Source organism: Periophthalmus magnuspinnatus, chromosome 5, assembly GCF_009829125.3.
Source record: "Periophthalmus magnuspinnatus isolate fPerMag1 chromosome 5, fPerMag1.2.pri, whole genome shotgun sequence".
Taxonomy (NCBI): Eukaryota; Metazoa; Chordata; class Actinopteri; order Gobiiformes; family Gobiidae; genus Periophthalmus; species Periophthalmus magnuspinnatus.
In genome coordinates, this window is record NC_047130.1 from 10545415 (window position 1) to 10572654 (window position 27240).

General features: G+C 39.4%; 2 protein-coding genes across 2 annotated transcripts in view; one reads left to right on the plus strand and one right to left on the minus strand.

The window, feature by feature from the left end:
- The window catches only part of raly (RALY heterogeneous nuclear ribonucleoprotein), a 33461-nt gene extending 26425 nt beyond the window's left edge, over window positions 1-7036 (plus strand). Inside the window, exons 10-11 of the mRNA XM_033966434.1 lie at window positions 6786-6790; window positions 6861-7036. Coding sequence (XP_033822325.1) covers window positions 6786-6790; window positions 6861-7036 — 181 coding nt within the window. The remainder of the gene's footprint in view (window positions 1-6785; window positions 6791-6860) is intronic.
- Window positions 7037-9711: 2675 nt separating this feature from the next.
- Window positions 9712-22747, minus strand: asip1 (agouti signaling protein 1). The gene is made up of 4 exons (XM_033967044.2): window positions 22691-22747; window positions 13146-13317; window positions 12065-12111; window positions 9712-11916 (listed from the first exon to the last, which is right to left on the minus strand). Exons 2-4 carry the CDS (start codon window positions 13315-13317, stop codon window positions 11758-11760), a joined length of 378 nt encoding a protein of 125 aa, XP_033822935.1. The 5' UTR covers window positions 22691-22747; the 3' UTR covers window positions 9712-11757.
- Between the last annotated feature and the right edge of the window lie 4493 nt (window positions 22748-27240).

The following is a 27240-nucleotide window of genomic DNA, read 5'->3' on the forward strand; positions in this document are numbered from 1 at the left end:
TAGTAGTAGTAGTAGTAGTAGTAGTAGTAGTAGTAGTAGTAGAAGTGTTTTGTCCAATAATCAGTAGGTGTGATGTCAGCATGCTAGCTGTTGTATGCTTCATTGTGATGGTAAAACTCTGCTCTGGTCTCTGAAAGTTGTGAAAAGCGCTTATAAACTCATCAATGTAAATAATTACAATGCTTGGGATGCATAAGTTAAGTTAGAAATAACTTTGGGTCACTTCAAACTGTTTAACTGACTGCACACTGCAAACTGACATTTTTAAATCAGTAAAAATCAGACACAGCCCTTCAAGTTTCAATATTTATAGTAACACAATTGAATAATCATTAAAAAAGAAAGTCCGTAGTCCAAATCTGAAACCGTGAAATATTTGCACAATAAGCAAACAGCGACAGCGAGGAGCAGGCTGTGCAAAAACATTATTGTACTGTGAAGTGTACAGGAGTAGGTTTATATTTAATAATCCAGAACCAGGCCCACCATGAGGCTGGAGGTTCAGAGGAAATGAGTCATTTGTAAAAGCACAGGTCACTCAGTCATGAAAACACAACCCAAAATTAGGGAGGAGCAGATGAGAGGCCCAGAAGAGGCAAAGCTGTCTCCAACACTGTTCAGAGAGAGAGATGATTAGAGAAAGTCTGCATGGATTTAGGCGTGGAAGAAAGAATGACAAATGCACTGGTGGTACCATAGTTGTCATAGAACAGAAAGAATGGGTTGGAGGTTTAATCCCAGCTCCAATCAATGTGTCGGCATACGGTTGTACGATACTTCAAACATCTTGCCAGTATGAATGTAGTGTGCAAGGGATGGTCATACACGGTTGGTCGTCTCATGGAGAGGTTGTCTTTTTCTAGCTACACCAGGCGCTGTGGCTTGATGTTATCAAACATTAGGTTAAACATCTTGTTTCTTCTGCCCTAATATTTTTTCAGTCCCACAACAAATGTCAAAAGAGAAGACAATTTGTCTTTTTTATGGGTCTGAGTAATTTTTCATAATTTGTTTTTGTCCAAAAGTTAGTTGGGGCTGGTTGTCTCATGGAGTCTGAGGTTGGTTGCCACTTGGAATATAAATGATGAATCATGATGTTGTAAAAATGTGCTGACAGAGACCTGGGGTATTAATAAAAACATAAACTCTGTCTATTACACTGGGCACATTCCTTCAATTTATACGCAGTAAAAAGCAAACAACTAGTTTCTCAAATTCATAGTCGGAGCACATCATGATGATGTTTGACAGAAACAAGACACCATTAAAAACAACAAGGACAACCACACACTGTGACAACCTACCCCGACATAGGGCAAGTTGTCACAATCAATTTTGCTGTCTTTATCAGTTAATACTATTGGATCACAATAAGATGTATAAAATGTAGTCAGAACCATTTCCAGCCAAGGCTTCAGTCTTTGATGTAATGTACGTTTGACTGCCAGACTGTCAGTTTTAGTCAGTCAGCCCAAGTTGCCAGGTGAAGCCTGTGCACGTGCATTTTTATAGTTTTAATTTAGTCCTCATCTGAACTTATGTCTCTTTTGAATACAGTTAAATTTATTAGATATGAAACCTCCAGAATGCTATCAGATCCCATCTCTACAATAACAAACACAGTGTTTCCTCTTAATCTTTAGTTTCTTCAGTAAGTTTAGTTTGATAATGTCACGGGACGGTTTAGGTCAGGAGTTAGATGTTTTGGAGCTTTGAGATTGAGTCAGTTTGGAGAGAAACAGAGGAGGAATAGTGAATGATATATGGTAGCCTACATGGTTAAAAGCTCCTACAAGTTGTTTTTTTTTTCATAAATCTACAGTGTTGGAAGCTGAAAAAGCAGCTCAAAAAGTTGGTATGCATACTCCTGTCAGTCATGGTCCCTCAGAGGAAATAATGCAGTTCTCACCGTTGTACCCTGTCATAAAGACTTAACCGGAGCCAAGGGAGTCTTCCATTTGTGACTGCAGTAAACAGGTTTTATCCCCCAGTAAAATCACCTCACATCACTTCAGAAGCTCCGCGCATAGTACCTCCTTGAGTTATGCACATCTGTCAAACTGATCCACCACCTGGGCCATTGGAAGAGGTCTGCAGACAGCACAATGCCTTTTACTCTGGTGGCTTCTCGATGAGAGCCTTGTAAATGGTCACATGATTGTGCAACATTGGGAGGCTGCACAGAGAATCCTGCTCAGGTTTATGACAGTGAATGTAAAATACAGAAGCGGATCTGGGGATTCGCTCAGAAAGCGTGTGAGTTTGATGATGAGAGAAGGTACAAGCAAGCAGAGAAACACAAGTTTATTTAAAAAAAAAAAAATCCGGCAATCCGAAGTTATTCCTCACTTACCTTATGCATTCCAAACATTCAAATTAATCACAATGATGAGTTTATAAGCACCTTTAACAACTTTTAGACACTGGGGTAGATAGTTACATAATGAGTTAGAACATGTTACAACTAGATGCTTGCCAATGCCCAATCCCATCAGATTTCAGCTGCTAAGCAGGGGTGGGTCTGGTTAATACTTGGATGGGAGACCGCTGGTAATATGAGATGCCACAGTGGGATGCCAGCAGTTTCAATTACTGACTGGGCTAGCCTTAGCTAATTGGCACAATTATGGAGACATTACCATTCGGACCCAAGTCCAGGGGCCTAAACATGGCCATCCATTGAAGCCAATGGCCCATGTCACTAGTTTAGCCTTTAGCGACTAGGTACATCCAGTCCTGCCCTGCCCATCGACCATGTGCAGTTGAACTACCCCCCATGAGACTTTGTGTGAAGAGAGCAAGCGGAGCGGAGTGGAATTTAAAGTTATAAAATATAAAGTTTCTGCTTCTGAACCATGTTCTAAACCTTGGGCTCATTCACATCACTCACATGGTCATTCAAGTCGTACCATGTGACCACTCTAACCGATCAGCACTTAAGCTTAACTTGAGTGGACAAAGAGCGTAATCGAAGCTACAATTAAAATACATTTTTTAAGACAACAAATGGATTGTGAGCTGAAAAAAATTTTATGATCTGAAAATAGGTCAAAATAGCTACTTTACGACATTTGTGAAGCTGTCAGCCCCTGTGAGCCAAACACAAGCAGTTTGTGATTACATTGTGCTCTATGAAAAAGAAATCCTTTCTGGACCCTGGAGCCTGATATTCGCTCTGACAGACTTTTGTTGTAGCCACAACTGATGGTGTGCATCACAGTATGCATGTGTGCTGTGGCACCATTTAAATTTTCACCAGACACCAGGCTTTAGTATTGTATGTATTGTTTTTCCCTTCCAGCTCATCTTCACTTCCGAGGCCGAAGAGTCCAAAAGTGTAACTCAAAGTGGAAGCAGACCATAACCCAGCGTTAACCCAGCGAACTGCCCAGAGGAGAGAGAGCTGAACCCAATCAGCGCCGTGGGGAGGCCATGAACCAGAAGGGAGCATAGTAAAGATTAAAGATTAAATAAACATGTTTATACACACACACACTCAAGGAAGACAGGGCACAGTGGCATACTACAAGAGGCAGTCAAAACAATGAGGTTTCAGAAGCAGACAGTTCATCCCATTGTGAAGATAACAAGAAAACTTCTCTTGGGGGAATGTGGTTTAAATATAAAGCAGCTATTGTATTTTACTGATCAAAAAAATGTTAAAAGAGTACAGTGTTGAAAGGGCATCACTGAGATTTTGAGTTAAATTTAGCCTTTTTATATGAGGTTACTGTCTTACTACAAACCATCTGTATGTTAGCGTCCCGTTGATCGCCATGCTACTATTTGCATTTTCTGCCAGCACATTATTGAACATTATTTTAAATTGTGCAACATAAAGTACCAATAGAAATATATTTTTAAACATGTACTAAGAATTAAAGCAGCACTAAGTAACATTTTTATCTAATTAAATGTCTTTGTAAGACCCTGTGATGATTAAATATGTATTTTCAGGGTGTTTGAAGAATCTGTCGTCTCTCTGCTGTCTCAATATTGCCGACACGATCCAAAGAGAGTTCTCCTGGGAAACCCTGGCTCTTTCTGTATTTGGCAATGTTATGTATGTGATTATTCTGACTTATTTCAATACAAAGAAGACAGAGACAGTGTATTCTCATCAGGGAGCTACATGGGTTTACTTAGTTCTGCTTTAAATTTCAGCATTTTCCACACATTTATTTTAGTTTGATATCTGCCCCACACACGGCGGGCCTGCCTCATATTTTTTCTCATAATTGGTTGCTTGTTCAGAAAATAATTTGACCTGAAATTGATCAAAAATGGTTTATAGTCTGCACTGTGGCACATTGTCAAACATCAATACAGTTAATAAAAGATTTCAACTTGTGTTTTGTGTGTCAATATTTGTATGTATGAGTAATGCACTTAAGACAATGCAAATTTATTAGTCTAGCACAATTGGTAATAAAGTAATAAAAGTAATAAAAGTGCTTTACAGAATAAGAAAGACATTAAAATCACAAGAGAAACATAAATAATCAAACATCAAAATATAAATAATCATCATAAAATAAACATTAAAATAGAAGAGTGCAGAATAAAAACCTTTCAGTCATATGCACAGCTAAACAGAACCATTTTGAGCCTGGATTTAAACATTGTCAAAGTAAAGGCCTGTTTCACTTAGACACTTTTTAGCCCATTTAAGACATTTAAGGCATTTCCATTCAAATGTTTTCCTTCTGGCTCTATATAATTAGCCTATAAATGCCATTAATGTAACCATCTCCATGAAGAATATTCTGAAGTTTTAACTTTCTATGTCTATGGAATCATGGAAGTAATGTTCCACCTCCAGAAAGTTACACAGTGTTTTTTGTTTGGTTAACTGTCAAAATAAATTGATCTTCTGTGACCATACATACTGCATAATACATACAACATACTGCATAAGCCTATGTCATGTTACTGTCACCTATTCCTTGTCAACTCTTTTTTCTGTCATTATCTCCTCATATGTTTTTTACATTTATTTATTTATTTTAATTCCAACTTTGATTTAATTTAACAGGTCGTGTTAACCACACGACCTGTACATATTTTGCCCATGTGTTTAGTGACTTAGCACAGAGAACAAAGGGAGGGGAAACTGTAAAAAGTAATCTGAAACTTATAAAGCATAGTAATATGTTGACGGGGTGTAATAACCTCTCTTTAATAAAGCCTAGTCTTTGCATATAAGAGTGACGTCTTATGACTGGACAGTTGTCAGTTCAATCCCAGCTACAACCATTGCTTGCTGTTATTGTGTAATTGGGCAAGACACTCCACTCACATTGTTTATGTGTGAATGTGATGTTTACAAAAGCAAAACCATCAAAGTTGCTAAATTCTACTTTAAAGACTCAGCCAGCAACAACAAACTCATGATCTTGTTTGTGCTAATTTGATGATGCAAAATAAATCATATATGCAATCATGGCCTCTATATTCACAAAAGACAAGTTTAATACTACCCTCGCTTCAGTTTTGGCTAATCCCCGCTTTGTGCTAAGTCTGGGTCACTGTGTCCAGAGATTGTCAATCATCTCTCTCTCCCTTAATGGAACTGCTTTTTCTGGAATGTTACAGTAAGGCATTAAACTTATAAAACTTCATAGAGAGAAGATACAGGTCTGATCAAGAAACAACTGTAATGGCAGACAGGTTATCTTAACATTAAACCACAGAACATTTCCGGCAAAGCAATGATATCTCCATGGAGACAAAATTATTATAGAAAAAGTATATAAGTCTCAGTGGCCATTTAATGAGTTCCTCAGTGGGACTATAACCATTTTTATGTAATAAAGTACATTTCATTTTGCTTCAGTACAACCATAAAAACAGCTCTCAGGGTCCAAATGAGACCACTGTGTGCTGTCTGAATCTAATTATAAAGTGTTCTTATTGTCTGTGAACCAGGAAGTAACGCTTGTGAGCTGTTAGCATGCTAGCTGTTCATGGCGATGACAAAACTTTACTCTGGTCTCTGAAATTTATGAAATGCACTTAAATGCTCAGAATGCATAAATGAGGAATAGCTTTGGACCGCTGCACTCCACTGCTTAAAATGACCAGTTCTGTTTTGGATATTTCTAGACAATACCTTTAAATCTGGAGAAAATGAAATATGTCCACAAATTGTTCTTGACCAAACATACCAATTTCTGTAGCTTTTTGTGTTAATGTCTTTAATCTCTCTCTCTCTCTGGTGGAATTGTTTTGTCAGGGTCGGTCATAATTGGATTTCTCTATTACTACCCATTTACTATGAGAATCTAAACAGAGAGAATGAGGTTTAGATTTAGCTGTAGAGCAGAGATGAGCTGTATGCACTCCGCACGTATGCCAGAGAGGTGAAACAGGACACTGCCAAAGCCCCATCAAAACAACAAAACATATGGGAACGCTCCAGCTGCAAAGAGCCTGGTAAAGTTTGAAAAATCATCAAGGTATAAAAAGTAACGTTTTCCATTGTGAAATACGCTGTTTGACAAAAAATCACTTTGACATGAATCACAGACAATCTGCAAATGTTATATTGTTGTCCCATCATCAAAAACATACCTGGAGTTGCTTTATTCACTCTTGTTTTATTGTACAATGTTATCGTCTCTGAGCACTCAGAAATGCTCTGTTTGAATTTCCCCTGGATTGCTGTGCCACAGGCAAAACACCAGAATCACTAGGTTATTTTAATCAATGACTTTGATGGAATGAATCTGATCTGGACTTTATGGTTGACAATACTTTAATTTCCATAAGTCTCGTTTCCATAGGGCCGGTACGGGGCGGTATGGTGCCGACCCTGAGTGTTTCTACTGTATAAAGTGATCCATACTGCCCCATTTTAGAGGTCCAAAGCAGACCGCTAGAGGTACAACCTTTCAAAGAGATCCACAATGCTTGGGACCTGCGACCGGCTTGCAGGAGGCGGCGCTACTCGCCCTCGTGCAGTAATCGGAGGACCAGCAGTAACTCCAGCCAAGTTGTGTTTCCATACTCCGGATATGGCTCCGGGTCCACGTAGTAGAGCTATACGTAAACAACTGATGTCACCTCACTAATATTAACTTAATGAATAAAATCTAAATTGTTCCTGAATTATACTGTCATAAGACTGATCTAAGTGAATCACAAAAAAAAAACAACAAACATTTATTATTCCAAGTTTGTGGCTCTGTAAGACGAGGCTAAAGCTAAAGCTACTATAAACACTAAACTAATTCTGGTTTGTCATCAGTATTTTGCATTTGTTTAATTTATCTGCTCCTCTAGGATCCTCTTTATTTAATGCATTGCGGTTTGCTAGTTCTAGTTGCATTATACACTGCAAATATATATATATAATGTTTTTTATCTTGGCATTAGTGGCGTGCATCCGTAAACAGGAAACAGCTGGCTAGGTCTGTTTTGAAGCATATCAGTTCAACATATTAGTTGTCATCACTGAAAATACGGCAGTATATCACAAGATCAAGTCAAGTCTCTGGTGAGAAACTATTATTTTATGTTTACATCTGTTTTTTCGCCATCTTGATGATGACCAATGTCACATGCTCCACTAATGGCATACTGCGGGTCCTCCAGTGACTGCATGGAGCTGTATCCAGTCCCACTGACCCGAGGTCATTGTTGTGCCGCTGTTGATCTGTGTTGACATCATGGATCTATTCAGATAACTCCTGTAACATCTGTGTTTTTATTGCTGTCCAAAAGCGACCTGGACAGTTTGTAATCAACTGTTCTGTGCCAAGGTAGCCCCAAGCGAACTGTGCCAGTGGAAATGAGGCTTTAGTGACATGCACTCCTGGGATCCAGAATACACACTTCTTCAATACTTTATTACTTCGAGTTCAGATGGACATTAGAGGTGAATTGACTAATCAGGGTCATTTGTCCATATCAAAACAAATATGGCTGCTTTGTATAAAAAATACACAGAGACATTATGGATTTGCCAGGCAATTTTTGCAGCTTTAATTGGTTATTAACAATGTATTTGGGATTAGTACACCAACAGCCTCCCAGACAACCACAACCAATAATTCTCACACTATATTCATGTACCAAACCTAGCCAACTTTGTGAAGTATGGACCTTCTTTGTTTCACTGTCCAGAACGTGCCTTTTTTCTCTCTAGTCCGCAAAGTGTTCCACATGTTCACACATTTGTCAGCCCCGTCACTTCTCTCTAACGAAAGCAGTCATATCCTGGGCCAGTATGCGCACTAACTTCTCATCCCTCTTCATTCTGACCTCCCACAGCGTCTGCACCTCCTTTGCACCACCTGTCCAAAAACATCCAACACACAAAAGGAGATACAGACATTTGTAGAGCAAAGCACTGATTTAGAAGAGGAATCCATCTTTGGTTTAAGCGGAACCAGCCGATGGAGGTCAGGTCCAGAGGTGATGGATAGGTGGAGGGAAAGGTATAGATCACGTTTGAGGACTCCCAAGGTGAACACGGTGTGTGTAGTGGGGGCTATGTTGTTTTGATGATTTTTGAAATAAATGCTTAAATGTGCAAAACGGTTTTCTAAATCTAGACTGGAGCAAGAAACTATAAAGCTATTCTCATTCACAAGTGCTCACACAATAATAGAATGAGCAGTGAGTGTGTTGCACAAGGAGACAACAGAAACATCTATGTTATTCCAGGTTAAAATGCAGAGGTCTCTACTGGTTTAGACATATCACAAAAAGGTATTTTCACAGTTGCTGAAAATAGATCGTGACATCACATCTCATCTCATCAAATCATTTTGAGTGCCTTGAATGTGGAAAAGCTTTATGTAAAAATTTGATTATTTACCCTGCTGATTTGGATACCACAAAATAAATACTTCTTTTTAGATCATAGAATGTAACTATGCCGACACCAGAGTCTTTAGACTCCTTGGGCAGGACAACGCAGTCCGTGTTGTGTCTGAAGTCTGCAGTGTAAAGGGTGAAGAGGAGGATGAAAAGGAGGGTGAAGAGGAGGGTGAAGAGGAGGATGAAAAGGAGGGTGAAGAGGAGGGTGAAGAGGATTGTCGGTCTCCTGGTGGGTTCCCATGCTGCAAGTCAGAAGGTCAAAAGATCAAGACCATTCTAAAACTATTCTATAAGGTCTCATTTTTATCTCATTTTAGTGCTGGATCTAATATTATCATTTGACAAAAAATACTAGGGTTGGGACAAAATCTCATGCCATAAGATCTTGTGCCAAATCAAATAGCCACAAGGTTGTTCACACATGAAGAACATGATCTTGTGAGATTTTTTCCTCATGTGCATTTGGATTAGGCAAAAAGTGGTTAAACACTACTGAGTTAATGTTTTGAGAAACCGTAGTTCCAAAATGTAGTGGTACAATGACTGCAAATGTATTCAGTAAAATATATTTCAAAATGTCAAGGCCGAAATTGTCAACTGAATAACACAATGTGTTCAATATAAATTATGTAAATATAAATCTCGTTTTGCCTCGGTCTCATGGACCTAATTGTGTTTTGTCTTGTCTTGTCAATACATACAGCTTCAATGCAACAATAATTGTCCCACCAGAGCAGGAGCTGACCATGTGTAAATGCCTTCTACTCAACAACTGTCCTTACAATGCCCAAAATGACAGTTACACTGCACTTTGTATTAGTTTACATGTACACGTTTTCATACATGTTCAATTGTACTTTGTGATTATTAAAGAAAACCTGAACAAAATTGTAAAAACACATTTATTTCACAATATTTCATATATGAATGAATAGTCAAAGAAAACAAGAAGTTACACATTGTGGTAAATTATGTTGCTACAAGCTGGTTCTACAAGTGCTACAGGAGACCTCCACCCAAGTGTCCCAGCGGCACAGTCCTCATAAAGTGCTTCATGCTTCTCACACACACATAAGCAAACATGGTCCAATAATGGTCAAATAATACACAGGCACAGGATTACATTGGTTTCTGATATTAAAGCTGAACTATGTAACTTTTTTTTTTTTCCTGTGGAGCACCCCCTACTGTAGCAGTACTTCAAATAATCAAAAGTCCTGCTGTTTCTTGTACTGTGTTTGTTGTCTTCTAACTTCTTCACAAGACCTCAGACTTGGGGGGATCCGGGTTTGTGATGCTTATACTTGCAGGGTAACGAAAACTCAACTAACAGTTTAAAGAAAAAGTTACCTTGACAGATTTGCAGCTGTGGAGAAACTTAGGACTAGGAAAAGTAAGCCGGCCTAAACATACATAAACCAGGACCATTAAGACGACTTAAACTTGGGTCAGTTAAAAGTCACATTATTGTGTTTATAGTTCAAAACATCAGTGCATTTGACCACCATTACCATTTCTACCTTTTCTGTTTAATTTGATGATCTCACAGGATTTTAATACAATGGCATATCTGCTGCTACCATCATTTATTTCCTTTTAACAAAAATAACACAAGACAAAACTGATCCAAATGTACAACGGAGTATAAGGGTTACAATATTAAAATTGTAATTTTACAAGAATAAAGTGTTAGTTAAATTAAAGCTGTTATTTTATCCAGATTTAGCGTCTGACATGTTAAAACCCAGTAGAGCAATTGACCATCACAACCAGAGTGCAAAAGATTTGCCCTTATTTCAGTTAAAAGTTTAAAATGACATATGATGGACATTTAACTTTTTATTGCTGCCTTTTTAAACATTAACAACTGTTAAATCATTTTCCCGGGAACGACCCCCATGCGGCTCTGCGGTGGCTGAGCGCTCCTGGGTGATTTTCACCAAATCTGTCTCTTGACTGAGTTTTCCACCCTTGTTTACACTTGTTTCCAGTGTACATGGAACATCCACAGATACAGGGTGTACGCAGTGCTTCAGACCCTCACTGTGGAACAGCGAGGACAGTATGCTGTGGTTGATTCCGCTTAAAGAATTTGGGATCACAGACTAAAACCAGTTTCAGCTCTGTGTCTTGGACTAAACATTTGGAGACAGAAACAGGACAGCGAGGTGGAAATAAGGATTGGGCTACATTATAATTGGTGCATAAAACCTAAACTGCCCTGTGCGCACAGCTCCACAAGCTCATAATGAGGGGCTGACAGTCCTCCACCTCTTTGTGGCTCAGAGTACAGCTTGTGTTCTGCCCAATGAGCCCCACGGTGCGACAAACTCTGCAGGTGGCAATCTGTCTAATAGCTTTGGCATCGAGCCCTAAATTATTAGTCGACATTATTTTTGGTATTATTTTTAATTACGTCTTTATTTGGCTGCGACTTTATTGTCCTAAAATTACAACTTTATTCTCGCAGCGCCCACATAATATATATATTTTTAAGTGACCCTTATACTCCATGTTAAGTAGCTGTTATTTATCTCTCGAGTTACTACAGAACAGCTTTGTGTAAATAGAAATTCAAACATTATGAGACTTTCTGGGCCAACAACGACCAGCAGTTACATCAGTTTATATGCCCATCCAGGATATCGACTGAACCGATATTTGAAAGCCAATATCCAATCCAGCAAATTTTTCAGGATCTGCGCTAATAACCGATCAGTATTGAATCAGTACATCCCCACTTCTGATAACTCATTTGTGACTACAAATTAGATCCTCTGTAGAGCGAAGTTTTGGCCTGTGGGATCCTCTTTGGACATGCCTGAACTATTGGCTCTTTAAAAAGTAACCACATGTGAATGCAACTTCAACCTTGTGTAAAGTCAAACAGGTGTAGGGTCTGTAAATGTCCAAAAGTGTGGTTTGGTCCTCTCAGCAGCGCGGATTCCCCATACGACAGTAGCAAACGGTTCTGAACAGGCGACACTGGCAGAAGGCACAGAAGTCACAGCACACAGAGTTGGACGATTTACAGCTGTTGCCCAAAGGAATACAGTTAGCGGGCGGAGGCACCTTACGGGCTCTGGTATTCTGAAGGAGAGAATAAGAGATTATATGGTCTCACTCTGATGCACACAGATGGGTAGAACTTGGCTAGATTTGCTTGTAACTTCTTGTCATTGTACTTAGATTATGGATTGTACTAAGATATTAAATGCTATTAGTTGGTTGTTCTTACCTTTTTCTGTTTCTTTGTTCTTTTACTTTTCTTTACTTTTGGTAGTTCTGTAAGGAAAGATCAGAAACAAGTTTTTTAAGCATGGTTAAAGCGCTGAAAAGTTGATTTTGCAGAATAGGTCCGCTTTAAGATGTGAAACTACGCCTATTATTTGACTCACATGGACAACAGAGACACCACACACTTGCCAATTTCAGGAAAGATTTGCTAAAAGTGGAGGATTGCACCGTCACATGATTGAACGGGGAGCCATAATGAACATATGGCAGAGTGTGTGAGCTGCTCTTTGAATGCACTCTGTTACTCTCGTGTGTTACAGTCGCAGTGATTGTAAATGAATATTTTTGCACAAATTCATGCTGGTGTTCTCCTCGCTGTTTCTACATATCAAGAGACCAACAGGTGCTCAACACAAACACAAACTGCTGTAAAGTTGATGACAAGAGACAGGTGTAAATATCCAACATGTTGGAACCACAGATTGTATAAAGAAGTGGACTAAGTGAGAGTAACATCACCCATAGCATAGTTATAGGGGCGATTCTGGAGCCAAGTTGCATATTAGGAATTCTGGCTACAAGTAGCGTAGCAACCAAAGAGCCAATATAGAGCAAGGCTGTTGACGATAACACCACTTCCTGCCCGCATCGCACTAGTTTAGCAGGGATGGTGCAGTTTAATCCATGTTTTCATGCTGTTACCTCCTCAAAAACAGACCTGGAGTTGTGTTTTGTTTCATTCACACATATTTGAGTAACACTTTATTATTAGGTTGTCTATGTCCCAAAAGCTCAAAATGCTCCGTTCCACCTTGTGATGTCACGTAGTGGTAGCTTTCAAGTTAGCATTTATCTTTTATTTTTAGTTCAGTAGAGATTTGTGATTCTAGGGCTGAAATCATCATGAAACAAAACACAACTCCAGGTATGTTTGTGATGAGCAAACAACATTAAAACATAGATCAGAAAATAGTGTATGGGCCCTTTAACTTATGACAAAAAGGAAAAGAAAAAAATACCACATCTGAGAGAGAGATCGGTTCATTCTATAAAACAACCAATGGTGTGAGAGAGTGACTGACCTACAATGACCACAGGCGGAGAGCGGGCGTCCAGGCTCTGGCTCAGGGCATTGGATACTACCACGTGATTGGTGGAGAGGCTGTTGTCCGGGACCATGTGGGCGGAGCTTGGGGAGTACTCCGTGGCAACGAGGACCACACAGCTGAGCACCAAGAACACATTCATCTTCATCTGAAAAAGTATGATAGTCATCATCACTTAAAGGGCCCATATTAGGCTAATTTCTGATCTATGTTATAATGTTATAATGTTATAAAACCCCACATTTGCTTCCTACAGTTCTTGTTCCTGCACTTTCAAGTCTGAATCTCACAAGTGGAGCCTCTCTCTTTTATAATTCATTGGCGGTGTGCATGGCTCAGAGGGTCTAAATGACGCGGTTCCGGTAACAGCTCATGCCCTCCTTGCCTTGATCATCCATTTTTCAAACACAATTTGACCCTCCAGGGCCTCTCCAGCACATTTGTAATCCATGTGTGGCTATCAGTTCAGCCATGAAAACTCCAAAAGCTCCAAACTGTCTCTCATGTGTCGGGAAGAATGAGTATTCCAGAAGATGAAATGAAAGAGAGAGAAGGGAGAGATGGCGAATAGTGATGGCGGCCATCTTGTTTGAGTTTGCAGCGTGCTACGGATCTGGCAGCTCATTTTTTCAGGGAGATCCCTTTATTCAGCATATGAGTAATGAGGAAAGTTTTATGCCTCACTGACCCACACACACTTAGATCAGTACACATTTTAACATTTACTGAAGTAAAGGCACAAAGTTATGAATAAAAACTATGGCTCAAAGGTTAGACTGTTTGATTCCCACTTGGACCAAGTTCTGTCATTGTGTCCTTAGGCAAGGCACTTCACTCACCATGGGGTGTGTGAGTAAGTGAATGATTGGTTGGAGGGGCTGATGGCACAAATTGGCAGCCTCGCTTCTGTCAGTCTGCCCCAGGGCAGCTGTGGCTACAATAGTAGCTTAGCCACTATGGAATGAATAATGTCCACAGTGTAGTGTTTAGAGAGGCTTGAATAAGCCTGTAAAGCACATTGTTTTCACATATAATATTAACATATTTACATTTTAAAATGTTCATTAATATGTGCTGTCCCTTTACAAATAAATAAAATAAGAAATAAGACAAGTGTGAGGCATTATTGTAAGAAAAAATTGTTGTAAGAAAAAAACTATGTATCCAGTGGACCTGAGGGACCTGACGTGGGTCAGCAGAAATAATGGAGAAAGCTTCATTAACTGAGTATCAAAACTAGTTATACTCTAACCAAGCTTATGGCATAGAGGGCTTGTGTACAAGCTGATGTGATCTGGAATGACTTCAAAGAAACAAGTCCACTAACTATGAAAATAAAATTGGAGAACAAAGTAAGCACAGAGCAGTGGGCGTATGCCAGTGGTGGTGAAAACATGGGTAGATCAGAGCAATGATGTTTTGAAAAGAGAAAAAAGATTACTCAAACATGAATCACTCTTAATACAACTTTGAGAGGGTAAATGAGAAGGGAAACAATAACACAGATTTTGCATAATAGACCTCCTAGAGGAGCACTTTAAGATAACCACCTGAAAATGTCAAGAGGTGGGGCTGAGTTTTGATCTTTTTTTTACTCTCAAGAAGTCCAAAGTGTGATGGATTACTCAAAGAAAAATTATTCTGGGTATGTTTTTTATGACATTATAATGTGGTCTTTGTCTAGTCCTGGTTTAGTCCTAGTCCTAGTCTAGTCCTGGTCTACAGCTGGTCTCCATTCAGAAGAAGTGCCTGAAGATAGAGGTGGTTCTGTTCTCAAACTAAAAACACATGGGAGTGTTTGTGGCACAGTTGTGTCTGTAAACAAAAGTCTACCACAATTTAGCAGGAAATTTTAAATGATGCCATAAAAAATAAAGTAGTTATATTAAAACTAAAAACTAAAAACTTAATAAAAAAAAAAAAAAAAAAAAAATTTAAAACAAAAAAAAATTAAAACAAAAATAAAACTATGCAGAGAATTTTAAATCAACATTTAATAATATATATATATATATATATATATATATATATATATATATATATATATATATATATATATATATATATATATATATATATATATATATATTTTAAAATTTTAATTAAGTAAATGTTTTATTTCTTGTAGAATACCAAGAGGAGTATGTGAAGTCAAAAGTTGAAAAATTCTTCTTACAAACTGAAACACAGCAAATAGAAAATATAATACATTTAAAATTAAATTAGTTCAAAACATAAAATAAAATAAAATCTGAAATGCACTGAAATTCAAAATAGAAATCTTGCTCCTTTTTATGGACTGGTTTAGATGGTTAAATTGATATATTCATTTAGAATACCTTAGAAATTGCAATGCAAAACTGTATTTTATCTTTGTGAACGGATGCGACAATATGTGCACTGAAGAAAAGCATGAATCCAAACCATGAGCTCATAAAATAGAAAAAAAACTAACAAACAACAAAAAGCCCAAATAATGCAAATTATTATACATATTTAAAGGGAGTATTATGCTAAATCTTTTTTTTTTTTTTTTTTTTTTTTTTTTTAGCTTTCTACCATGTTAAAATGTCATTCCCTCATCAAAAACATGCCTGAAGAGGTTTTATGTCATCCATGTATGTTTGAGTAATTTAGCAATCTCTCCTCATTATTCAGTCCCTCCTCACTGTTATCTTTCTGTGCAGTAATATACAAAATCATGATACAAAACTGTACACAGCAAATTGGCTGGTGTGTGGTGATAGTGCTCTGAAGGGGGAGTGACTTAGCACAAGAAAAAGGAGGGGAGACTCAGAGCTTCAAAAAACAAAAGTGAAAGTTATGAAACATGTTGATAGGTTGTTTTTTGACAAAAACAGCATTTTCAAAACAATAAAAGGTAACCTGGTGTTCTAAATGTTATGTGTGAGCAGTTAATACACCATAGAAGTAAAATACCCCCTCTTTAAGGAATTTCAACTTTCAGCTTCTATCTCTCCTTAAAAAAAAACAAAAAAAACAAAACTCACTGAATTTTCACTATTGTTCGCCAAACAGACAAGCTAGTGATTATCTAATTTGTTGTGATTTTTGTTGTATTTATTATTATTATTTATTTATTTATTTTTATTTCAAGAAATACTGGGCAAAACAAAGACTTTTGTGAACACATCAATGTTTTAAATATTAAGAATTATAATATCAAATTAAGAATTATAATATCAAAGTAAACATTTATGAAAACAGTTATCACAAAATATGTTAAATGTCCAAAATATTAAAATCTGACGTTTTGAGTGTCTAGGGCTGTGTTCATTTTGCACGCCACATTAAACTTGAGACTAAACCAGGACTAAACCAAGAGTAAACCAAGACTATATCAGGACTAAATCAGGACTAGACCAGGATTAGATAAAGATTAAACCAGGACTAGATCAGGACTAATTCAGGATTAGACGAGGATTAAACCAGGACTAAACCAGGACTAAACCAGGAATAAACCATGACTAAGCCACGACTAAACCAAGACTAGCAGACCTAAACCAGGACTAAATCAGGACTAAACCAGAATTAGATAAGGATCAAACCAGGACTAGACCAGGACTAAACCAGGACTAAACCAGGACTAAACCAGGACCGCCCCTCCCCGAACCGCCACCTTAACGTGGTGGAGGGGTTTGAGCACTCGAATGATCCTGGGAGCTATGTTGTCGGGGGCTTCATGCCCCTGGTAGGGTCACCCATGGCAAACAGGTCCTGGAAGACGGGTCTGACTAAGACCGGTTCAGAAGCCCTACATGAGGAGAGAGACAGCAAGGCCAGTGGTGGCCCAGGTCCAGCCCGAAGGAACGACGTGGGGCCGTCCTCCCGTGGACCCACCACCTGCGGGAGGAGCCATGAGGGGCGGATGCAGAGAGCTCTGGGCGGCAGTCGAAGGCGGGGACCTCGACGACTGGATCTCTGGACATGGAGACTAGCTCTGGGGACATGGAATGTCACCTCGCTGGGGGGGAAGGAGCCTGAGCTTGTGCGGGAAGTTGAGCGTTACCGGCTAGATATAGTCGGTCTCACCTCCACGCAGAGCTTGGGCTCTGGAACCCAACTCCTTGAGAGGGGTTGGACTCCCCATTTCTCTGGCGTTGCCCGTGGGGAGCGGCAGCGAGCTGGTGTGGGCTTGCTCATTGCCCTACAGCTCAGCCGCCACTTGTTGGAGTTCACCCCGGTGAATGAGAGGGTCGCGTCCCTACGCCTTCGGGTCGGGGACAGGTCTCTCACTGTTGGCCTACGGGCCAAACAGCAGTGCAGAGGGGAGGTTGGAGACATGGACTCCGAGTGGGCCATGTTCTCCACCTCTATTGTCGATGCGGCTGCTCGTAGCTGTGGTCGTAAGGTCTGCGGTGCTTGTCGCGGTGGCAATCCCTGAACCTGGTGGTGGACACCGGAAGTAAGGGATGCCGTCAGGCTGAAGAAGGAGTCCTATAGAGCCTTGTTGGCTCGTGGGACTCCTGAGGCAGCCGATGAGTACAGGCGGGCCAAGCGTGCTGCGGCTCGGGCAGTCACAGAGGCAAAAACTCGGGGTTGGGAGGAGTTCGGGGAGGCCATGGAGGAGGACTATCGGACGGCCTCAAAGAGATTCTGGCAAACTGTCCGACGCCTCAGGAGGGGGAAGCAGTGCTTCACCAACATTGTTTATAGTGCGGGTGGAGAGCTGCTGACCTCGACTGGGGATGTTGTCGGGCGGTTGTAGGACTGGCAGACCGGGGTGGTGATCCCTCTGTATAAGAAGGGGGACCGGAGGATGTGTTCCAATTACAGGGGCATCACACTCCTCAGCCTTCCCGGTAAGGTCTAATCCAGGGTACTGGAGAGGAGAATCCGACCGAGTCGAACCTCGGATTCAGGAGGAGCAGTGTGGTTTTCGTCCTGGTCGTGGAACACTGGACCAGTATACTATACTCTCCATCGGGAATCAGCTCCTCCAAATCCGAGGCCATGGTTCTCGACCGGAAAAAGGTGGTTTGCCCTCTCCAGGTGGGTGGTGAGTCTCTGCCCCAAGTGGAGGAGTTCAAGTATCTCGGGGTCTTGTTCACGAGTGAGGGAAGGATGGAGCGTGAGATTAACAGGCGGATCTGTGCAGCGTCTGCAGTGATGCGGTCGCTGTATCGGTCCGTTGTGATGAAGAAGGAGCTGAGTCCAAAGGCAAAGCTCTCGATTTACCGGTCAATCTATGTTCCTACCCTCACCTATGGTCATGAGCTCTGGGTAATGACCGAAAGGACAAGGTCGCGGATACAAGCGGCCGAAATGGGTTTCCACCGCAGGGTGGCCGGGCGCACCCTTAGGGATAGGGTGAGGATGCACACGGGAGGAGCTCGGAGTAGAGCCGCTGCTCCTACACGTTGAGAGGAACCAGTTGAGGTGGCTCGGGCATCTGCTCAGGATGCCTCCTGGACGTCTCCCTAGGGAGGTGTTCTGGGCATGTCCCACCGGGAGGAGGCCCCAGGGAAGACCCAGGACATGCTGGAGGGACTATGTCTCTCGGCTGGCCTGGGAACGCCTTGGGGTCCCACCGGAGGAGCTGGAGGATGTGTCCGGGGTGAGGGAAGTAAATGGATGAATGGATGGAAAAACCAGGACTAAAGCAAGACTAGCAGACCTAAATCAGGACTAAATCAGGACTAAACCAGGACTAAACCAGGACTAAACCAGGACTAAAGCAGGGCTAGACCAGGATTAGATAAGGATCAAACCAGGACTAGACCAGAACTAAATCAGAACTAGACCACGACTGATCCAGGATTAGACAAGGATTAAACCAGGACCAAACCAGGACTAATCCAGGACTGAAGAAGGGCTAGACTAGGACTAAACAAGAACAAAACCAGGACCAGACAAGAACTAAAGCAGGACAAAAGCAGGACTAAACTAGGACTAGACCAGCACTAGACCAGGACTAAACCAAAACAGGACCAAAACCAAGTCTACATCCTGAGTAAATGGTGGACCAAACCAGAGCCAAACCAGATACAACTTATGTTATGCACAATATCTGAAACCATGTTTTATCTAAAACTGTTTAACAATAGAAACTGGTCCATTGTCTGTATAAAAACAGATCAGATCAGAGACAGGACCTGTTCACAGTACCAAGCAGCTGATTTTTATTTGAACGTTTTTATTGTTGAACACGTCTACATGACAGTTCTGATCCCTTTGTGTGTGATTTTTAAAAATAATTGCAAATAGGGCAGAGCAGTGGGCGGAGATAGGTGATCGGTAAAAACGCTCAACGGCCGATTGCTCAAACATGCATGAAAACCAAGTCAGAGTAGCATATGATAGTTACAGAACTCAGAAAATGCCCCTTTTTAACTTTAAATGTATACATTTTTTGTAGTGTTTTTATGTTTATGTTATTTTTCCAAGTCTAGATGTCACTTCGCAGAGGAAAATGAGTGGAAAACAGCAGGGGAGAGACTGAATGAGGGAACGGAGCTGAAACTGCAAGCAGCCGTCACCACTCAAACTTGACTTAATACTGTAATTTTTATCTCCTCTTCCTCCTTTCAATACACTTTCACTGGACCAGGACTAAAGCAGGACTGAACCAGGACTGAACCAGGACTGGACCAGGACTGAACCAGGACTGAACCATGAAGGACTGAACCAGGACTGGACCAGGACTGAACCAGGACTGAACCAGGACTAAACCAGGACTGAACCAGACTGAATCAGGACTAAAGAGGACTAGAGCATTGTGTTAAACGTGGTTCCTTATTTGCTCAACTTAACTTATTATTAGTATTCTTTTTGTGTGTGTGTGTGTGTGTGTGTGTGTGTTTATTTCTCAGATCATTCATTCTTGCATAATCATTTATTATGGTAAATATTCTCATCATTATTATTTTTATTATTATATGACCGCTACTCCCCACTATTCTGACTGGATTTTTAAAAACATAAACACATTCCAGATACACCCCTTCTTTCTTTCTTTTTTCTTTCTTTTATTTTCTTTATCTTTCAGTAATATTGTTGTCATTATTGTTGTTCAGGGGGTTGCTCCCTCTGGTGGGGGGTGCACCTGTTTGGCTCGCTGCCTCCTCAGGGACAGGCAGTAGCTGAGCTGAGCATGGTTAGACCAAAGACGGAGAAAGAGGAGGAAGGAAAAAACATAGAAAGAGAGAAAAAAAGAAGAAGAAAACTACAACTGGGCTTCACCTATTACAACTATTTATTTATATATTTTTTATTATTATCATCATATATATATATATATATATATATATATATATATATATATATATATATATATATATATATATATATATATATATATATACACACACACACCCCTATATGTGTGTGTGTGTTGTGTGTATAGTGTGTGCATGTATAGCGAGTGTGTTGTGTGTATAATGAGTGTGTTATGTACATAAAAAGTATGTTAGTGAGAAATAAATAGTGTTTAAATTAATGTTTTAAAATGTTAGTTTTAACATTAACAGTCTTAATATTCTTGTGGGATGCATCATTTTTTGTGTATCATTTAAACTCATATCAAACAGAGGGCTGAGAATCAAAATGAAACGAGGGACATTTTTGGTATTACAAGAGACGTTTGCATTTATGATTAAGAACGTTTTAGTAGAAATTAGACATTTTCATAGATTTAATCAGTTTAAAAAACATTTGTGATACTACTTTAATTTACACACATATATATATATATATATATATATATATATATATATATATATATATATATATATATATATATATATATATATATATATATGTAATCTTAAAGCAGACCTATTCTGCAAAATTGACTTTTAACCATTTAACCATGTTACAGTTGTTTCCTTCTCATTTAGTGATTCGTGCCTGTTTGATCGATCTTTAATCACTTATTTTCAAGATGCCATATCGACGATCAGTTCCCGTTTTCATCTCCACCGGTACATGACCACTGCTCTTTACGTTACTCTTTATTTTCTTAATTGCTGATACATGTAGGGCTCGGCAGTGTCATGTAGTCATTTTGATACAAATGAAAACAAATTCTGCCGTGATCTGCAGCTTTCCATTGGAAGGGCCGGCAGCTACACAGCGCTCAGCTCCCACAGTTTTCTAACGCAGAAGTCAGCAGAGTTGCAAGCAAGTTTCTTTTTTTTAAGTAATTTTAGATGAATATTGTGATTTAAAAGGTGCAAATTATAATGATTCACAGTTGTCATAGGTTACAACTACAGAGCAGACACAAGCACAATAGATGTGCTTTAATCTGATGGGAAAATACATTTAACACACTACTCCAGCCGTTTGGATTTGTCTCATCTTGTCCCGAAATATAAATAAAATCTGTAATCTTGAAATCTAAATTCCAAAGTGTTGACAAAATTTACTATTTCCTGATCCTGGTATAATTTCACAGTGGCAGATCTGATTCAAATAAATCTCTTTTTGTCCACAGTGCGTCCTGTGTGTCATCTGCTCTCATACGATCACAAACACACTCAGATTTATGCTTTAGTTTAATGTTCGTATAAATATATATATTTCTTTATTTATTTGTATATGGTTTATATTGCATTTTATGAAAAAAAAACTGTTAATTTTTTATCATTTCTAATATTATTTTTATTACTATACTTTTAGTTTAGAGTTTTAATAACAATAGCAGTAATATCTGCAGTAGTGGTAGAAATAATAGGAGTAAATTATTATCATATCATTCTTTTTATACTGTAAAGCAACAGTGTCTGTCCTCCTATGAAAGTACAGCTGGAAGGGCATCTGACATAAACCTATTGCAAACCATGAACTACACACACATTAAAGAAGTCAATATCCAGATATGAAACGTAACAAAGTAGTAAAGTACGGTACAAATTTAAAACTTAAGAGTTTTATTAGAGCTCAGAGTTTTACATTTTACTCTTTAAGTACATTTTTAAACAGGTGCTTTAACACTTTTACTTTAGTTTTTATGTTTATTTTTTTTGTTTTCCCCAATATCTTTACTTTTATGTAAGTAACAAAATTGAGTACTTCTTCCACCACTGTCAGTTTTTACCTAAACCCATATTATTTCTGTGGCAACTAAATGCAAAAATATCCTAATAATAAAAAAAATAGCAATCTTCATCTTTAATTCTAACTTGTTATCTCCCATACAGATTTATAAATACAGTTGCCCGGCTTTTTTATGGGATTACTTCATAATACTACACTATTTACAGCCTTAAGACTTACTTCATAATGAACAAATAGTTTATTATAGAATGTTTCTGTCTACTACTATTACTACTACTCCTACTACTACTAATACAACTTGATAAAGGGATAGCTTGAAGTTATTGTAATAACTTCAAGGTATTAATGAAGTATTTCCTAAGTCTGGATCATTCTTAATAAACGATTATTTCATTATGAGTTAAGTCTCTGTTCATGCTTTATTAAGACTAATGAAGCTGTAGTTATTATAAAGTGTTAACATAATGATCCATATATAATGTCAAAGTGTGTTCTCGTACCTGAGCTGTTGCGGCTGTTTCTGTTGTGTCCTTCTCCACTCCTTGTCTCCGCTCTCCTCTTCTCTGGACCTCATAGTGCTCATATTAAAGTCCCAGCTCAGACCTCAGGGGGCGGGGTTAATGAGAGGAGGGGCCACATAGATTCTGACGTATGGACACAAACTAAATGCTAAAGAGAATTTTGATACACAACCAGTCAAAAGTTTAGACACAGTTTTTCATCTATGTTTTTGCTTTATTCTTTACATTGTAGATTCTCACTGAAGCATCAAAAGTATGAATGACACACGTGGAATGTAGTAAACTCAAAAGAAAGTCAAAATAACTCAACATTTGTTTGAGAGTTAACAGTTTTTAAAGTAGCCACTCTTTGGTTCTGGTCATTGCTTTGCCCTTCTGGCATTTCTTGACCCTGATGCGGCACAGCTGTGAAGTGGAAACCATTTCAAGAGACTTCATCATTGGAAGAAGGCCAAGGGTGGACTAGATTTTTTTAAATTTAATTACATTTTTTTGTTTAAAAAAAATGTTAAAATGACATTTACTATTGATTTCCTAAACATAAACAATACAGACCTTAAAGTGCCACTTAAAAGAAATGTTTGTTGTTGTTGTTTTTTTTATTATTATATGTTTTGGCTAAAAAGTTAAATATTGCAGCTTTAAGGTATGTATTATTGTCCCCGTTAAGAAATGTATCCTCTGCATTTGACCTGTCCTTCATGCCACTGGGGCATCTTACCAGGAGCAGTGGGTAGTACTGTGCAGAGGAGGGCGCTCCACTGTGTGCTTTTGTGTCTTTTAAAGCTCTTTGTGCTCCACCGTGTGGTTTTGTTTTTTTCTTTACTGACATGTACAGTATGTACTGCACAGAACAGGAGAAGAGCCGGGGACAGCACCCACAGATCACCCGGGTGCACTGTTGGTAAAGGGCTTTGGTTAAGAGTGTCTTAGCTCGAGGATTTGACCTATGGTGCATGTTTTGAGTTGATGGGGGAAACCAGAATGGAGGAAACCCACCCAGACATGGAACATGTTAACTCCACTCAAGGAGGCCCAGGCCCTGGGAGTTGAACCTTCATTCTAGTTGTGAGACATCAGCTCATCACTGAGGATTAGACAGGACTAAATTTCAATCAAAATTAAATTAAATGCTCAGGAGACAATGACAAAGATTAGACAAAATAAATGTATGTACTTCTGAGGTCAGATCTCAAGAGGAGTCAGTCGGGTACATGCCTGTGATTTCCCAGTTTGAGCCAGATGCCCTGATGTTGTCATGGTTTCTCGTCAATAAAATAATGAACGGACTAGTGGACTAGGAGTGTCGCACATTCGGCAAATGACTTGGGGAACGATAATGTCTCTCCACATATTGGACCATCGTAGGCTGGGAGGTGCTTCCTACTTGTCTCTATAGATGTCTTTAAAGCCATACTGAGGAACATTCCAGGCAAAGCGATAAGATCTCCATGGAGACATATAGGTGATGTACTCTCCACCAGTAAAGTTACACGATGCACTATTTGTAATGATTAATATACTGCATGTAGCCTACACATTTTGTTCTTCCTTCACACATAAATCAATTTTTGAACTGGTACATTTATTTAATTTTTTTCCCCAACTCAGAAAGACATGTGATTGTGAGTGTGTGTGTATCCACGACGACGGCATCAACAACAATGTGCGCATCGGGCCTAGGTTTTACTGCTGGATCCAGATTGGATTAAGTGACTGTGGACATGTTGGTGAGGCATGTGATGGACAAGCAGATAAGAGCCACCACAGAGATGCCCAAGGGTGACACGATGTGACAGTCAAGTGACAAGCTGCATTAGACAGGCACAAGAAGAAGCTGTGGAAGGCCCAAACCAGATACCGTTCAAGTTTAATAGAGTTTAACAAAAACAACAGCAGGTTTCTGTTCTTCACTGGAGCCAGGCTGGCAAACTGCCACGATACCCGCTATCAACAAATCACAACAATTAGAGATAAATTAAATGACGTTACTCCTTGAACTAAGCAAGCCCAGGCTCTAGTGTCCCACGTCTGTCAGTGATACTAGACAGGTTTACTGCTGTCAACCAAGCTGAGATAACTTCAGCCTTTATGTCCTCAAAAACTTGTATGTTAGACCCTATTCCAAGCAGACTCCTCAAAGAAATCCTTCCTCTAATTATAGATTCTTTCTTTAATGTAATAAATACCTCATTAGAAAATGGTTATGTCCCCCAGTCCTTCAAATATGCAGTGATTAAACCGTTTCTGAAAAAAAACTAATCTTGAACCTGATCTTTTAGCCAACTATAGACCTATCTTTGTTCTTCCCTTTGTCTCAAAAATCCTTGAAAGTGTTGTAGCTAAAAAGCTTTGTCGCCATCTACAGGAAAGTTTTCAATCAAGATTCAGAGCACACCACAGCACAGAAACTGTCAGCAGCTAATAACATGAATTGTATTGTGACTTTACTTAGTGCAATGGGCTGGTCTCAGTCCTGGTTCAGTGCAACGTTTGACACCATCAGTCACAATGTGACAGAGGTGTCAGAGGGGCCTCAGCCAATGTTCCCTCTAATTTTTCACGAGTCTGAGCAAACACACAAACTCCCTGAGCGGTCCCATGGACCACTGTGAGCAACATCAGACGTGTGCACTGTGGTCATGCTGCATCACATCCATCCAAGTTAAATGGTTTATTAAAAGAATCAAATTACCGCATTTACATTTCTGTTATAAGACTTTTAATTAAGTGCTTTAGCCCACTTATACAATGAAAATGACAAAAATCTTGCTCATGACGTGTGTAGTATGTTAATGCTATTGGAAGTATAAATATTTAATTTTAACTATGGCACAACACGAGCTTCCACCCAAACCAAGACAACTGTAAACTCCAATGTTGAAAACACACTTAACATTTTTATGATAAAGCTCTGACTTGTATTAGTATAAGCCATTGTGAGAAGCTTTTGCTGTGCACTGAGTGAGATTGTCCTACTGTGTCTGGGAGACAGTCTGTTAACTGTTTTTCAGTACATGACATAATCATTTGATTTTTACAACTCATAAACTAGTGACAATGTTTGAATATCATGTGACAATGACCAATACACACTGAGAGGAATCTGTATCTGCACACCCAGCTGCTCTATTACTGTACATTTACATAACATATCAAAACACAATATATAATGTGTATTTGTATATAAAATATATTCAAAACAAGTGGTATGGGTCAAAATAAATATATATTTACAAACCACACACTTCAAAATGTAAAAAAAAACCACACACTGGAAACTAATAATACACTGTACATGTGACAGTGTGACAGTCATTCTGTGTGTGCGTGAATGATTGGTGGTGGTCGGGGGGCGCAGATTGGCATTTGCTAATGCTAATAATTACACATAATACACATTTGACCCACAATTAAGTCAATAGCAGAATAAACCTCGCTTACCAATCAGGAACAGTATCCAGTCCATCAAATCATCAGGTCCTCTGCTCCTCAGTCCACCGTGAGATCTTCACTCGGTTCCACGAACCGCTCCTGGTCCGAGGTGCCTCTAGTTTAACTTGTACAAACATCCACAGTGTCCTCGGTCGCGTACTTCCTTTCTTTTGTCCGTTTCGTCATGTTTAAAACGCAAAACTGCTGTAAAACAGTGCGTAAAATTACGCAATTATACGTGCGTATACGTAATTTTACGTGCGGATCTTTGCCCGAGGGCGGGCCGTCGGAACATTAAGGGGTTAAACACTTAGAATCATTAGCGAGTCTTCACTCCACATCGGTCACGGTGGCTGTGTCTCAATTCGCCCACCTGGCCTTAGAATCACCATTGGAAGGGCGGTTCGAAGGGCAGTGACGTGATTTCCGGCGCGACAAGGGCTGTCCCATTTCACCCCACCCTACTGAATGCGGCCGACAAACCTGCCCTTCCCTTTGCACCGTTTCCATGGAGATCGGCCGTAACTGAAGCCTGCATCCGTGCACACTTCACGCACTTCTATATCCCGTCATGCACCGCGCCTACGCAAAAAAGAGAAGAAAATGGAGTCCGTTGCGCAATATACGTTCAAATGTTCGTACTGGTTTACCTCATCTACAACAGAGCGACATGAAACTGTTAAATCTGAATAAAGATCTGTACAGTGTGTTTGATGATTAAAAAGGAGTTACATGGAATAAAGGAATGTGCAGTTATTGCTAGACAATAAGAAGACATTATTATCATTAAAAATTATTACTGCAATAAGAATAATGTAAGAATCTTCGTTTCTATTGTAAGCGTCAAAGACCAAGAGACTGAAACGTAAAGTCAGAAGAGTTTAATGAGTTGCACACAGGTAATGTGAACAATGAAGCAACGGACTCTCCAGAAAGGACAGAAGAGAGTCCTGAGACATGCACAAAATCTTCATGTGTTCCGGTACATTCCATAGGTCTGCACCCCCTGGTGGCACGTGTCATTTACTTTCGTGTTAGTAAATCAAGATACTAGCTTGATGTAGCGCTGCACTGCTAGAAAATACCTTATAATA

Excerpts from the sequence above, each read along its gene's own strand:
- asip1 (XM_033967044.2), bottom strand. The coding sequence starts at position 13,317 with ATGAAGATGAATGTGTTCTTGGTGCTCAGCTGTGTGGTCCTCGTTGCC. Across the intron at positions 12,112-13,145 it reads TCCGCCTGTGGTCATTGTAG|AACTACCAAAAGTAAAGAAA; the intron begins GTCAGTCACTCT and ends CTTTCCTTACAG. Across the intron at positions 11,917-12,064 it reads GAACAAAGAAACAGAAAAAG|AATACCAGAGCCCGTAAGGT; the intron begins GTAAGAACAACC and ends TCTCTCCTTCAG.